The following is a 16,480-nucleotide window of genomic DNA, read 5'->3' as shown; positions in this document are numbered from 1 at the left end:
AGACCTAATACACACTGAATTAATAATAAATGACATATGTGTTTAGCATTCTGCAACAATATTTTCGGGTTTTCTAGACTATTTTAAGTCGTAAAGTGAAGTGAGCAGGATATATGAAAATGAAGCGCATGGATGATACGAGTAGGGGGAGGCTGCAGACCTGGAGCCGGTAGATCTACGCCCCAAGCAGTTTTACGCCCCTGGCAGTTTTACGCCCCTGCTGTTCCTGATGCGTCCAGTAGGGGGAGGCTGTACATTGACACGAATTGATTGAGGTATAATAAATAATCCGCTAAAGTTATTGTTGTTTAGCAATGATGCAACATTTATTATTTATAAACGAATAGCTTGATAGAGCTAGGTAGTTACCAATTCATTTCTTTATATCAATGGATAGGTCTATCATTTATTTCGAGAGACAAAAAGTTCTGGACGGTCAGGTTGATGTTCTGTCTGGCTTAAATTTATAAGTTATAGCTTACCACGTGTAAATTTAGCTGCCCCTAGTCTTCTCTACTCACTTTCAAAATTAATTTTCTTTTGAATTTTCTTTTGTTGCCCGTCTTTATCTTGCCTCTTCTGGTAAGACTCCTTTACTTTCTGGTTTGAGTTGTTTCTTATAAAATGAGATGATCTAACTATCTCATTTATATCTAAATATACATTTTTCTTAAAATAGCGTACTGATCTGGATTAAAATGTAGGCTGTGTGCACTTAAAGTGGGATTTATCATACTCTGTCTTTGCCAAGTACACACACACACACACACACACACACACACACACACACACACACACACACACACACACTTATAGATCAAATTCACCATGGATGTCCTTTTTATATTTTTTTAAAGTTTAGCTTTTTTTTTATGAAATACACACATGAAATGCAAATTAAAAAGGCAGTTTGTGTTCTCGTAACACTTTCTTTTATGTGGTCTGTGACTCATGGGGTCAGTGATTCTGCAGGGTCTCCAATAAGTATTATAGTTTATCTCAGTTGCTTTGGTGCATTTCTCAGATCACACCTGAAATCACATCATCTTTCACTTGTGCACATCATAAAAGCAATTTCTCATTTTATACAAATTGCAAATGCTTTGGTACATTCATGCAATTCATAATGTACAACTGTCTGCTGTTTCCTACATTATCAACTCTTTATGTCTTGTTGATCAAAATATAGGCCTATTATACTATTTCTCTGTTGAATTGTCATACTGAAAAACATCTAGGCATTAGTTCCTTGCATAAGTCATTAAATGCAAAATGGCTGACTAGTTGTCATAAACTGTTAAGCATGTTTTCAATACATTTCTATTACACTTTATTTTGTAAATGTGTCCTGAATTGATGAATTGCGGAGGTGTATTTAGAATTTCACTAATGAAGGAAAAAATGAATTGATATAATGAATAATGATGAAATGTACAAAAGCAACTGTGATAAAAAATTAAGGATTCAGGAATTTTATACAAAATTTAACAGTGAGTCCTGCTGCTTTTGAATTTGACAAAATCAAATTCACCATGGATGTCCTTTTTACATTTGTTTGTTTAATATTTTTTTTTTTTTTTATCAGTGAGCAGAAGCACTTTGACAGGAGGATAGAAAAACAGTTAAAGCAGAGTGGCAAGCCATAGGGGAGTCATCATAATTCATAAATGGTGTTGATAAATAATGTTTTTGTGAACAAAAATATTGTCTCTTTCTTATAAATGGCCCTTGGAATTTTAGAAAAGGGATAAATTGTGTTTGTCTTCATAAAATGCTATGTAGGACACTGTTTTGTAGCTGTATGATGACTAAGTGAATAGTACAGCAGATATTTAATCGAGAATCCACATGATTACACAGTGCTGTCTAATGGGCTAAATATGTTTAATATCTAATTGTAACTTCATATAAATTCACAACAACATATTTCACTCAGTCTCCTGTATAAAAACATACAGTGAATATTCTATTATTATTAATTAGTATTATTATTATTACTATTTATTCAATATTAATGTATTCAATATTCAATTAACTATTCTATAGTAGGTCATATATCATTACTTGTCATCTGATCCAACTATGTGTGTTATTTTTTAATTCATGAAAACAAATAGTCTTCTGTATAGGCTGAGTGAAGCCCAACCTAATATCTAGAGATTTTTTAATCCATAGTGCAGTGCAGATTTATACTAAAACGTTTAATATTTAAATGAACAAAAACCACAAATTCGGGCAAAATCTATGAACTGGACGGTTATTATTGTGTAAGTTTTGAGCATCGATTTAATGGTGTTATTTCGCAGCATATCCCCCTACTGGACGCATCAGGAACCGCAGGGGCGTAAAACTGCCAGGGGCGTAAAACTGCTAGGGGCGTAGATCTACCGGCTCCAGGTCTGCAGCCTCCCCATATAGGATGATACTGCGAGGGCAGTCGGTCTCTGAGCCTCTCTGGCTCAACAGCGCCCCCACAACTTTCCAATGTAAATCTGTGGTGAGAAATGGAACTGCAGCGCGCTCTCATAGAGAACCATTGGGGCAGATTTCTGGCTGCCCCGCATATTGTCACGTGACCTTACGTTAACCTCGGTTCAAAACCAATATGATAACTTTCAGATATGTAAAAAGAAGAAGAAGAAGAAGAAGAAAAACCCTTCAGATATGTGTTTGCATCAGGTCAGTAACTAATTGGCTAGAAGTGTATCAAATTAATGAAAGTTTAAGTTTAAACGTTCTCGTGTGAATCGCCTTTATACAGTAGTTCTGTTGTGTTTGTTTTATGTTTGTTCTGAGAATAGACATGACTTTGTTTTCCTCACTGAAATTCTTTCTTTGCGATATTCTAAAACCACATTCGGACGCAATAAATACTACATTAAGGCAATTCTAATGGCATTCTATGCATTTGTTGTAGTATGTCAATCATCATTAGAGCGCCACCGTCAGGCTGAATAACGCAAGGACATTACAATTCTGCCAAAAGTGTGTCTGATGTGTTCAGCGATTAGAATATAAAGCTTACAAGATGTTTATCATAAATTAGCGCTAAAACCAGGAGTTTTACTGCAATCTAGATTATATTTTCATTTAAAAAGTAGGTTATTATAAACTTGCACTTCATCATATTGCACTATATAATAGGCCTATATAATGTTATATAATAACAATATTATAGGCCCAGTTAGATGAAGAAATCCTTAAACTCACCATGTTCCAGATCTTGATGATCATACCAGGGTTCTTCCTCTTTCAAATCAAATTCTCCTTCTATCATGTCTGTGAGCATCTTGAGTCAGTAAAGCAGAACAACTCTAGTTCTTTTAGTTGTTATAAATTTGAGTTTTGCTTTTCTGTCAGTAAATGTAGCCTATATAATCTATATTATTATCTCTTTTTCTTCTTTAATGGTTGAAAGTAGGCTACTTTGAATAAGATGTAGCCTAGATATAATAGCGCATTACATGTGTCAGTCTGAGACATTGCACTGAGTAATATTGTGTCCTCGGGAGCGCGCGCAGGAGGAGGAGCTAACGTGGCGCGCGCGCTGAATGACGAATGAAAGTGCGCGCACAGATTGTACAGAGTAACCCGTGTACAATCTTTTGTTGAAGATATCTGGTATGAAGTACATTTTAACATTTATTAACCTTAATCTGATGCATATTTGTCATAAATAAAACATTATCACTTTTCGGATGGTTTCCCTGAAAAATTACTTTTTGTTCACACCAGATTTCTTATAGTTTTGTGATCAGACATTTTAAGAGTAGGAGATCAATGCAGAAATATGTGAAACACGACTGTTAATATTTCTATGGAAAACACTATTATTATTATTATTTATGCAGGCTACACTTAGATATTTATATACGCAGTTTTAGCAGGTTTACTTTAATTTCTGTTCAAAACTATAGGGCTGTCATCAGTCGTATATTTGAACAAACAAAATAAACAGAAAATAATGCAAACTTTGCTAGAGTGATTGTTTTGAACAAGTACTTAGACGTTATTAAAAACATATTATTTTAGTTAAAGTATTTGTATAAATGTCGCCACCTTCGGATGAGACGTAAAACCGAGGTCCTGACTCTCTGTGGTCATTAAAAATCCCATGGCATTTCTCGTAAAGAGTAGGGGTGTAACCCGGTGTCCTGGCCACATTCCACCCATTGGCCCTTACCAATCATGGCCTCCTAATAATCCCCTTCCATTGAATTGGCTCTATCCAGTGGCGTAACTTTGTTTTAAAAAGTGGGTGGGACAGGTGGGGTGGGACAGGTGGGGTGGGACAGGTGGGGTGGGGGGGTGGCTAATAAAATGCTAAATCAGATATATGAACAATAACATTACGATGACCTTCAATCGATTTAAATAGTAGGCTACATGGGGTTTAATTTGTCGTTTAATGAAATGTAACCTGATATATGTATCCGCTGCTTGACTAACGTGTATCTTAATGGTCCAGTGGTAGAACTTTCGCCAACCGTGTCAGAGGTTCTGGGTTCTAATCTGCTCTCGCATAGTTTTTTTTTTTTTTTCTCATATAATTTTTTTTTTTTCATCAAAACCGTTTATGTTCATCAGTGGTTGTATATCAAGCAGGGGCACGTTTGTGTGCATTATGTTTTGTGATTTCACCAGAACGAATAGAGAGTATCCGCAACGGACTGAAGCGCGCGTCCGAGTGAAGACTGTGCGGTCCACCGAAAACACTGTATCCGCGCCACTGATCGCAGCGCCAACGAGCACTTTGATCACTTGATTTAAAAAACACATTTGAGCGCTAGATCGTCTTTTATTTAAAAAACGAACGAAATGAATGCTCTGCCAGTTAACTGGAGATGTTTTATTTATTTGTAGAATTGGTACATTCGTGCCGCGAGATGTTTTAAAAAGTGATGGGGACAATATCGACCCTGGCAAAAAGTGGTGGGGACATGTCCCACCCGTCCCACCCGCAAATTACGCCTATGGCTCTATCACTCTCTCTCCTCTCTCCACCTATATCTGGTGTGTGGTGAGCGCACTGGCGCCGTTGTACTGTGGCTGCCGTCGCATCATCCAAGTGGATGCTGCACACTGGTGGTGTTGAGGAGAGATCCCCTGATATGATTGTAAAGTGCTTTGGGTGTACAGTAGTACATATGAAAGCGCTATATAAATGCCTCATTCATTCATTCATTCACCTCATACAATATGAGATTTTTAATAAACCACTTTTATGATTTATTTTCACACAAAACCTGTTGCTCAATACAATTATTATTTTTTTTTTGCAATCATACACTATGAAAGTAGTGAAAAGCAATTTTTTTCTTATGGCGTGCCTTTAGTCCCATTATATCCTATAACAGTTAAAATATTTTATAAAAAAAAAATTAAAAAATCATCCAAACATAAATGTTACATAGCCGAGATTACCTGTATAAGACCCACTTCTAGAGATAAACTGTTGATAATAATGAAAACACAATAGCTTTGGTGTTCATGGCTATTTATTCAGGTGAAGAGACACTAGCACCACTTCTTGATCATCAGTATTTGTGTGTAAACTTCACTTTTTAAATAAACATTTACAAATTAACTCATATCTATTTCTAAATTGCATGGCACAAAGCACAAGAAAAAAATTGAAAAATAATAATAATACTTTGAGGACAAAAAAAAGTGTAATGCATCAGCAGTGTTGGTCACTGAAGAACTGACGCGACCTCTCTCACGACCTCCAGGTTAATCCTTCAGCCTTCAGGAAGAGATCATGTGACCTTTAACCCTTGATGCAACACCCTTCAAACTGGAACCATCATTGGATAAAGAAAGTTCTAGAGAGTATCGGTTCAAGTATGTATATTTTAGTGTTTTCAGTTCAAATTCTGCACATTTAATAATTTGGTAACACTTTATTTTACAGTGTCCTTGTTACATATGTTACATGTACTTACCATAGTAATAACAGTAAATTATGCATAATTTCATGCAACTAACCCTCAACCAAACCCTAATCCTACCCTAACCCTATAGTAAGTACATGTAGTTAATTAATATTACTCATTACTTAAATATTGCATTTACATTACAATAAGGTTCATTAGTTAACATTAACGTATTAACTAACATGAACTAACCATGAGCGATACAATTGTTACAGTATTTATTAATCTTCATGATACTTCACAGTGCATTAATTAATGTTAACAAATATTGTACTTTTGATTTTACAGTAATAATGCATTAGTAAATGTTGAAATTAACATTAACAAATGCTGTGGAAGTGCAGTTTATTATTAGATCATCTTAACTAATGTGGTTAACTAATGAAACCTTATTGTAAAGTGTTACCAATTATTTAACGATATAACTTTATAGGTTTAGCTTGTAAAATGATGGTGACGGACTGAAAACAGTGTTTATTTCCTAACCTCGTCATCTAGAAGATTATGATAAACCTGGTTTAGAAACGTTGTGACTGAGACAGTAGTGTTGCTCTCACACATCTGCAGATATATTATATCTACACTACTGTGCAAATGTTTGGGGTCATTAAGATTTATTTATTTCTTATTTTTTAGAAATTAAGATTTTTATTCAGCAAGGACGCATTTCATTGGTCAAAAGTGACAGTGAAGACATTTTTTATGTTACTAAAGATTTCAGTTTCCACAAAAAGCGACTGTTTTCAACATTTGATAATAATCAGAAATGTTTCTTGAGCAGCAAATCAGAAAAAAAGAAAAATAATAATAATAATAAATCTAAAATACCGGTAGTTGTTTTCTGTGAATATACAGTAAAGTGTAATTTATTCCTGTGATCAAAGCTGAATTTTCAGCATCATTACTCCAGTCTTCAGTGTCACATGATCCTTCAGAAATCATTATGATATGAAACTGTGATACGTTTTATTCTTGCTGGATTCTTTGATGAATTGGACGTTCAAAAGAACAGTATTTTATTTCGAATATTAATCTTTTGTAAGGTAATTTAGTCAATGTAATGAATCTTACCGACCCCAAACATTTCAACGGTCCGTTCTCATCCATGACAGCCGAAGGTAATGCACCAGCCAAACCATAAACTAACCAAACCTATCCTCAAAATGCATCAAAAGTTTATCAAAAATATTCATTCCAAACTAATAAAGTATTAACCGAAATTAAAAAGCAACACTTTTTTTTCCTTCTTCACAGGCGTTATAATAAAGCCATGTGCTCATAGCGCCCTCTAGTGTCAAGAGTGCAACACACACCCAGAGAAACACATGCATTCACATCACACAACATAAAGGCCAATTTATACTTCTGCGTCGAGTGTACGCCGTAGTGTACGTCGTAGGCTACGCACGTAGGCGACGCCGTCGTGAGCATTTATACTTCTGCGAATGTCTGTGTTGCTCTGCAGTTACACCGCCGAAACGCTAGTTGGCGCGGGTGGGATTTAATGTTCCACTGTGTTTACATTCCTCGCGGCTGTTTTGAGTTTAGGTTTCTACGAGCAATGGCGACTGAAGGAGTCATACAGATGGCTGTATTTCCGCACTTCTTCAAGCAATCTCTCGGTCACTTGGTCTATTTCCATGGCTCTTCACTGATCTTCGGAATTTAAAAATGGCGGGCGGGCGGTGCAGAGTGCAGAAGATCATTCCGGAAATGCGTAGGAGGAAACGCGATGCTATCCAGCCGACCAATCACAGATCTTGCGGTCCGCGTCGCCGCGACGCGTAGTTACATTTTTGAGGAGGTGCGCGTCAGGGTACGGCGAAGGGTACGACGTATGGTACACGTCAATGCGTATGCTACGCCGTACCTTCTACGCGCACCCGACGCAGAAGTATAAATTGGCCTTAAGACAGAACATTCAAACGTGTCTTGTACAGTCCACTGTAAAAAGTGATCAGTTCACTTACTTAAAACAATTAGTAAACCCATTGCCTTGTTAAGTAAATAAACGTAATGCTTAATTGAAAAAATTAAGTTATGTGAACTTGACAAGTAATTGACATTACTTAATTTTTCTGATTAAGCATGAAGTTTGGTAGTGGCGCAATGGATAAGACACATGTCTTTGGTGTGAGAGACCCGGGTTCGAATCCACTGTGAGACACCAATGTGTCCCTGAGCAAGACACTTAACCCCTAGTTGCTCCAGAGGCGTGCGACCTCTGACATATATAGCAATTGTAAACATATATAGCAATTGTAAGTCGCTTTGGATAAAAAGTGTCAGCTAAATGAATAAATGTAAATGTAAGTTTATTTACTTAATAATTTTAAGACAACGGGTTTCCTATTTTCTTTTTAAAGTTACGTCAACTGATCCCTTTTTGCAGTGGCTCTCCCTGAATTAAAACTATACTTCATAACAAATTAATCATGCGTTCATGTTAACATACCGAGAGAAAACCAGTGAAAACGTACTCGGTTACTAACGTAACCTCGGTTCTCTCTAGAAGAGGGAACGAGTACTGCGTAAGATATCTTACGCTAGGGGAAAATCCTTTTCCGCGAGATATTGAAGCCAAAAATTATCCTTAATTTTTAATAATGCAAAACGTGTTGCGGCAGCATGCAGACATAGGCGAGACAGCTCGCACGCCTATTGGCTGCTCTGCGGCAACTGCAGCAGCCTATCGAGCGAGGCCTGGCGTGACGCCAGACCCAATCAGGGTGCTTCGCGCCCACTGCGTCACGTCCCGCCGAAACGGCCGTGGTCTAGGCCTATAAATACCGCTCGCAGGCAGCTATTATCTGGTTTTTCATCATCGAAGCAACCAGAGCGTGTGCATGCACGGCAAGATACGCAGTACTCGTTCCCTCTTCTAGAGAGAACCGAGGTTACGTTAGTAACCGAGTACGTTCTCTTACGAGAGGTCTCTCGTACTGCGTAAGATATCTTACGCTAGGGGACCCAATACAAAACGCCGTGCATGCTGAGATCTGACACCAAAGACCCAAGGGCGAAAGCCCGGGGTTCATATAGTGCACAATCACTCAGGGAACTCACAGGGAGTCCGGGAAGAGGGAGGGGCGAGGCCGCGCTCTTCCACATATGGTTGCGTCGCTTAGACGCAAATTTCATCATACAGACAGGGCGGGGTACGGCCTGAACTGATGGGAAAAATGTGGGTCTTACACAGTTTACCCAGGCACGTCTCGTGCTACTACTGTCCATTGTCGATCATTGAGCAGTGCTCAGCAGACGCAGCATTCTGAGTTGATAGCATCAAGTCAGATAATACTGGTTAACTTAGACCGACAGCAGTCTGGCCTGCAGGGCGGGAACCTCTAGGTTGTAGAACCTTATAAATGTAGACGGGGAGGCCCAGCCTGCCGCCGTACAAATATCTTGCAAGGCAATCCCACTTGACCAGGCCCACGACGAGGCCACGCCTCTTGTGGAGTGTGCTCTGACACCCAGCGGGCACTGCACGCCCTTGGAGGCATATGCCAGCGCTATAGCGTCAACTATCCATCTGGATAGGCTCTGTTTCGACGCGGCTAGTCCCTTAGAACGCCCGCCAAATGAAACAAAGAGCTGCTCCGTCTGTCTGAAGACAGACGAGCGAGACACATAAGCTCGTAATGCCCTGACCGGGCAAAGGAGGCCCGCGTCCCTTTCCTCATCAGGGACCGGTAGGGCTGACAGGGAGATAACCTGCGCCCTAAACGGTGTGTTGAGGGATTTCGGAACATAACCGTGCTTAGGTTTGAGTATAACTTTTGAGTCATTAGGCCCAAATTCCATGCATGTCGCGCTCACAGAGAGCGCGTGTAAGTCCCCTATGCGCTTCACTGAAGCGAGAGCCAGCAGAAACACAGTCTTGAAAGACAGATGTTTCAGATCAATTGAGTGTAAAGGCTCGAATGGTGCACCTTTCATGGCTTCCAGAACCGTAGAAAGGTCCCATACGGGGACTGAGGGGGGTCTGGGAGGATTCAGTCTCTTAGCTCCTCTAAGGAAGCGGATGACCAACTCGTTCCTTCCGATTGACTGACCAAGCGTTGTTTCTGAGAACGCTGCTATAGCCGCCACATAAACTTTGAGCGTGGAAGGGGCCCTGCCCTTATCCAACAGCTCTTGTAGGAAGGAAAGCACCTCCGTCACTCCACAGTCTGTGGGTGACACGCCACGGGCTGTGCACCAGCCCGAAAACACTGACCATTTCGAGGAGTAGAGCCGTCTCGTAGACGGAGCTCTAGCCTGCGTGATCGTGTTTAATACTCCTTTAGGGAGTCCAACATGTACCCGTTGATGGCCCAGACATGAAGGGACCACAATTCCGGGTGAGGATGCCAGATCGAGCCGTGGGCCTGAGAGAGGAGGTCTCTCCTCACTGGTACTGGCCACGGGACAGTGCTTGCTAACTGCATCACGACTGGGAACCAAGGCTGGTTTTCCCAGAACGGTGCCACCAGCAGTACTGAGCATCCTTCTTCCCTGATCCGTTCTATCACCTGAGGCAGGAGAGAGACGGGGGGAAAAGCATAAAGCGGGCGAGCCCTGCTCTTGGAGAAAAATTCCGGACAGTGAGCGTTTTCTTGAGACGCGAACAGGTCTACTTCCGCTCTGCCGAATTTCTTCCACAGCAGTTGGACTGTCTGTGGGTGTAAAGACCATTCGCCTGCCGGAACATTGTTCCTGGACAGTCTGTCTGGTCCTATATTCAGGATCCCAGGCACGTGCGCTGCTCTGAGCGATCGCAGGTTGCGCTGGGCCCACACCAGGAGGCGTTCTGCTAGCCTGTACAGGTTCCTGGACCTGAGGCCGCCCTGGCGATTTATGTAGGACACCACAGACACGTTGTCCGAGCGGACCAGGACGTGGCGTCCTTTTATTTGGGGACAAAAACGCGTTGTCTACTGCCAACATTTCGAGGCAGTTTATGTGCAGGAGCCTCTCTCGTTCTGACCACTGGCCGAAGAACGGTCTGCCCTCGAGCAGCGCGTCCGTGGACACCACTTTCACCCTCAAGGAAGTCCCCAGGCTTACACCTGACTGGTACCAGTCGTTTGCTCTCCAAGGTTTCAGAGCTGTGACGCACTTCTGATTGACCTTGAGGCGAATCAAACCGGACGCCCACGCTTGGCGTGGGACTCGTGCTTTCAGCCAAAACTGCAGCGGGCGCATGCGGAGCAGGCCCAGCTGGAGTACTGATGCTGCTGCGGCCATGAGACCCAGCATCTTCTGAAATCTCTTGAGCGGGACAGACGCGCCGCAGCGGAACGAGTTCGCTGTGCGTTGAATGTCGACCGCGCGCTGTGGTGTTAGTCGCGCTATCATGGACAGCGAGTCCAACTCTGTGCCCAGGAAAAATATCTTCTGACTGGGTGACAGAGAGCTCTTCGCCCAATTGACACTGAGACCCAAAATCTCGAGGTGATCGAGTAAAATGGTCGTGTGTTCTATGAGCACTGAGCGCGATTGCGCTAGAATCAGCCAATCGTCCAAATAGTTCAGTACTCGCACGCCTCTCATTCTGAGGGGTGCGAGCGCCGCATCCATGCACTTCGTAAATGTACGGGGTGCCAGGGATAAGCCGAACGGCAGGACTGTGTACTAATATGCCTGGCCCTCGAAGGCGAATCTCAAATATCGCCTGTGACGTGACGCTATCTGTATTTGAAAATACGCGTCTTTCAGATCTATTGACACAAACCAATCTCCTTGGCGAACCTGCGCGAGGATTTGTCTGGTCGTGAGCATCCTGAACCGTCGCTTTACAAGCACTGTGTTCAGTTGCCTTAGATCTAGTATGGGTCTGAGACCCCCGTCTTTTTTCGGTACCAGGAAGTATCTGCTGTATAGCCCTCCTTCGCTCTGAACTTGAGAGAGAGGCTCTATGGCCCCTTTGTTCAATAGTTTCGCCACTTCGGCTCGAAGTAAATGTGCTACTTTTGCTTTTACCGTGGTCTCGACGCACGCCGCATAGCGGCGAGGGCGCCGGCGAAACTGTAGCGAATAGCCTCTTTTTATAATGTCCAGCACCCACTTCGAAACCCCGGGCAGCTTTGCCCATGCGTCTGCATGAATAGCTAGGGGTTGAATACGAAGCGCGCTCCGTTCGCTCAGCGATGGAGAAGCTTCGGCGTGCTGCAACACAAGCGTCGTGCTCGTGACATTTGAGGCATGGGGCGCGCTGATAACAGCGGGCAGATTGCCTGCGCTCGACTCCTCTGCGGCAGTTAGCCGCGAGGGGGAGGGCTGGGCGGTTCCCGTAGGAACTGTCATGTCTATGTGTGGATGTGGGCGCGGGACAGCGGGCACACTTATCACACCGAAAGCATTGTGGCGTTAGTGGGCACTGGGTAGTGGGCACATTCACCATGTTTGAAGCGCAACCAATCTGAGTCGGTTTTATGTGCGCGAGCCCTGTGTGACAGGCTGTGCTTGTGTGTAGGGATGGGCACTGGGCAGTGGGCATTCTTACTACACATGAGACACCATCGGCCGTGGCCGGGACACCAGAAAAAACACTCTTTTGGGGATTTATCTGGGTAGCCGTGAAAACGGCATTTGTGTGCAGGCAAGCGGGTGACAGAACCGGCTTGTTGGCTGCAGAAAACACTGGAACAGTCACATTTGCTGGAACTGGACGAGCGAATACCTTTGGTGTGAGTCCGGCCGCAGCGGGACTGGAACACCGTTGTTTTCCTAGGCGTGCTAGGACGACTTCGGGGCCTCGGGTTTCACCGCAATCCTAGGTCGCGGACCACGCACAGCGGGGCGGCGACCAGATGAGCGGGAGCGCGGTCTTGCGCTTCGGGCCTGGCGGCGCTGCGAAGTGGCAGCAGTGGACGGTGGCTGGGGCTGTGAGCTCTGTGCAGACGGCTTCGCACGGCCTGCTGCAGAGCTGGAGCGCTTCGGGAGGAAGTGCTTCATAGCCTGTGACGCTTTCTGTACCTCTGCGAATCTCTCCGCAAAATCCTTGACGGAGGATCCAAAGAGGCCTGTGGTGGAAAGCGGGGCGTCGAGGAACGCGGTGCGCTCGGACTCGGCCATTTCCGAGAGCGTCAGCCAGAGGTGTCTCTCGGTCACAGTGAGAGAAGCCATTTTCCGTCCAATGGCCTGCGCTGCAGACTTAGTAGCACGGAGAGCGAGGTCCGTGGCACTCCTTAAGTCCGGCACGCAGATCGCGTCAGGTCCTTCCTCGTCCAGCTTACGGAGGAGGTCGGCCTGGAAAATCTGTAACGTGGCCATGGTGTGCAGCGCTGATGCAGCTTGCCCGGCGGCGGCGAAAGCGCGGCGGAGCAGGCTTGACGTAGTGCGGCAAGCTTTAGAGGGTAGGGCCAGCTTAGCGCGCCGTCCAGCGGAGGGCGGACATAAGTGGGCCGCTATCGCCTCTTCGACCGGCGGCAGCGAAAGGTATCCCCTGTTCTTGGCATCGTCGATTGCAGAGAATGCCAAAGAGACAGCAGGACGCACTCTAGCTGAATAGGGGGCGTTCCATGACTAGCTCAGGAAGAAAGGGCGCTGGTCTGGACGCAGGCGAAGCGCGCTCCCCAGGCAGGAAAAAGCCATCCAGCCGGTTGTGAGCGGGCTGCTCGGGCGAAGACCACTCGAGGCCGAGGCTCGCCGCGGCCTGTGCGAGTACTCGCATGAGCTCCGTCTCGATGGACGCTCTCTTGCCTGACGGTGTGTGGGCAGGGGGCGCGGGGTCCTCAGAGCCCGCCCAATCCTCACTGCCTGACGCCAGGATAGAGCAGGAATCATCCTCTCCCAGCAGGGCTTCCTCGTCAGCGATGTCAACGGAAGCGGCGGCAAACAGCGGCCGCTGTCCGTCAGGAAGAGAGGCTGACGAAGCCGGTGAAGCAAGCGGGCGAACCGGCGAGCTTTGGCGGCTGGGGGAAGGTTCCGGGACCCGCTGGGCACGGCGCTTCTTACGGCGCGATGCCGCGGCGGGCGGTGGAGCAGTCTCATTGAAGAAGGCCAGGCGAGTCCTCAGAGTCGCCATAGTCATCAGCTCGCAGTGAGGGCAGCCGCCGTCAGCGAGCGCGAGAACTGCATGTTCCTCACCCAGGCAGGAAACGCAAACCACGTGGCGGTCCCCGTCACTGAGTGTGGCTCTGCACGAGCCGCAGGAAGGCATCTTGAAAAAGACGCTAGCTCTTTTAGAATGTGTGTCGCGGCGGCGACACACACACACAAACAGAGTACAGAGTAATAGAAAGGATATAAGCGCCGGAAAGCGCAGCAGGAAGGCAGGAAGGCGGCGTGGCCAGCGACTTCAGTGACTCGTCCCGCTGAAGGTGCTCTCTCTCAGACGGCGCGGCTTCTTCTCCAGCTCCAGCGATGCGTGTGCTTCGCTTGAAGGATGAAAAATCAGATAATAGCTGCCTGCGAGCGGTATTTATAGGCCTAGACCACGCCCGTTTCGGCGGGACGTGACGCAGTGGGCGCGAAGCACCCTGATTGGGTCTGGCGTCACGCCAGGCCTCGCTCGATAGGCTGCTGCAGTTGCCGCAGAGCAGCCAATTGGCGCGCGAGCTGTCTCGCCTATGTCTGCATGCTGCCGCAACGCGTTTTGCATTATTAAAAATTAAGGATAATTTTTGGCTTCAATATCTCGCGGAAAAGGATTTTCCCCTAGCGTAAGATATCTTACGCAGTACGAGAGACCTCTCGTAAGAGAACTCGTTCATGCTCGTGTTCGCGTGTGCATACGTGAGGTCAGACGGGACCGTGAAAAGTATTTAAATATTCAATCCCCTTTGTAGAAAGGCAGTGTATGCGTGATGTAAACGATGAATATGCGAGCTCTCTCTGAATGCACGTAAACAAATAAAAAGTCTTGCATGAAAAACTTGTGTGTCCTATAAAAACACAGTGTGTTTCCCCGTCGTATAAAGGATCATTACAGAATAACACTGGATATGAGGGCTGATACAGGAGCGGTTTACCCATCAGAGGCCGTTTCCCTGTCGTAGGAGAGCATGATGGGATGTTGTTTTCCAGAGATTTGATAGAGAGAGTGTGACATGCATCATAATCTGAAAACCACACACACCGGGGGGGAAACAATCCAACCGTCTCCGTTGACTTTGCATTGTGTGAAGCGGCCTCCTCCTCATTTATGACTTATAACAAAAAACAAAACTGTCTAAAAGCTGCTGTGTGTGCAGCAAACAAGCTATAAAAAAAACAGAAATACGTTTTTAGAAGCTGTCGACCGCCAAAAAACGAGCTTTTATAGGGTTAGTTCACCAAAAAAATGGAAACTCTGTCAGTAATCACTCTCCCTCATGTTGTTCCAACCCCGTAAGACTTTCACTCATCTTCGAAACACAAGTTAAGATATTTTTGATGAAATCTGAGAGCTGGATCACTCCTCCATAAGCTTCTAGGTAATCGATATCCGCCATCCCAGAAAGTTTGTAAAGACATCGTTAAAATAGTCCAAGTGATTACAGTGGCTCAACCCTAAGTTCTTTAAGCGACGAGAATAATTTTTGTGCGCAAAAACAAACAAAAATAACGACTTTATTCCACTCTTCATGTTCTTCTGTGTGTCTCTGAGCGCTTCTGGGTTATACGTCAGAACGGAGGATCGCTGGTCATGTGTGTGATGCTGGCCAATAGTGAGCCTCCGTTCTGACGCCACTGTAGTCACTTGGACAATTTTAACGATGTCTTTGCTAACTTTTCTGGGATGGCGGATATCGATTACAGAGAAGCCTATGGAGCAGTGAGCCAGCTCTCAGATTTCATCAAAAATATCTTAATTTGTGTTCAGAAGATGAACGAAAGTCTTACGGGGTTGTAACAACATGAGAGTAATTACTGACAGAGTTTTCATTTCTGGGTGAACTAACCCTATAAGTCATAAATGAGGAGGAGGCAGCTTCACACAATACAAACTCAATGGAGACGGTTGGCTGGTTTTCCCCATTGTGTGCGTGTGGTTTTCAGATTGTGACGCGTGTCGCTCCGTCTCTATCAGATCTGGATTCCCTGTGGAAGGAGAGCATGATGGGATGTGTTGTCGTGTCTCACTGGGGTTTGCTGGCCAGAACGGCTCTCCAGTCGTTGGCCCAGGACAGAAGCCGGCGCTGCGAAGGGTTCTCCAGGTGTTTGTTGTGGCAGGCGGTGAAGAGAACGTGTTCCCACGTGGGATTGGGCTCCACACCTTCAACAGGAAAAAAACATAGACTGTAAAAATAATATGGCATTACGGAGACCATGACATGCGGAAAATACAGTCTATCAGCCGGGGGCGTGGTTACGCTGCTGACCCTGTGTCTCACCGCTACTATCTTTAACGTTATTAGGTTTAAACGTTTTTAGTGTTTTTAGTGTGTTTTTAGTTGTTATTGTTGTGTTGTTTAATCTCTCCGCTGTCTGTGCCGTTCTGGCAGTTTTGTCAGTAATACCTGGAAGCAACGACGTCAACTCGGACAATACTGAAGTTTGGATTATACCCACTATCGCCTATTCTCTGGAGTTTTTGCTCTCTCTAAGAAATAATGCAAACAGCTTGGAGATCG

General features: G+C 44.7%; 1 protein-coding gene and 1 long non-coding RNA gene across 3 annotated transcripts in view; both read right to left on the bottom strand.

Moving 5' to 3' along the window:
• The window catches only part of LOC309485251 (cerebellar degeneration-related protein 2-like), a 25,701-nt gene extending 9,385 nt beyond the window's left edge, over window positions 1-16,316 (bottom strand). Inside the window, exon 1 of one of the 2 annotated variants that reach the window (XM_082152013.1) lies at window positions 15,990-16,316. Coding sequence is in view for 1 of the 2 variants with exons in the window: in XM_082152012.1 (XP_082008138.1) it covers window positions 3,211-3,289 (79 nt within the window). In the remaining variant the exon portion in view is untranslated. Of the gene's footprint in view, window positions 1-3,210; window positions 3,449-15,989 lie in introns of those variants that run through there. The other variant, XM_082152012.1, reaches the window with a different exon arrangement.
• The window catches only part of LOC309485394, a 72,449-nt gene that overhangs the window by 26,867 nt on the left and 29,102 nt on the right, over window positions 1-16,480 (bottom strand). The window lies entirely within an intron of this gene.

Source organism: Leuciscus leuciscus (genome assembly GCF_965113295.1).
Source record: "Leuciscus leuciscus genome assembly, chromosome: 21".
In the NCBI taxonomy this organism is placed as follows: Eukaryota; Metazoa; Chordata; class Actinopteri; order Cypriniformes; family Leuciscidae; genus Leuciscus; species Leuciscus leuciscus.
The sequence above is the reverse complement of the archived record's forward strand: the minus strand, read 5'-3'. Positions and strand labels throughout refer to the sequence as shown.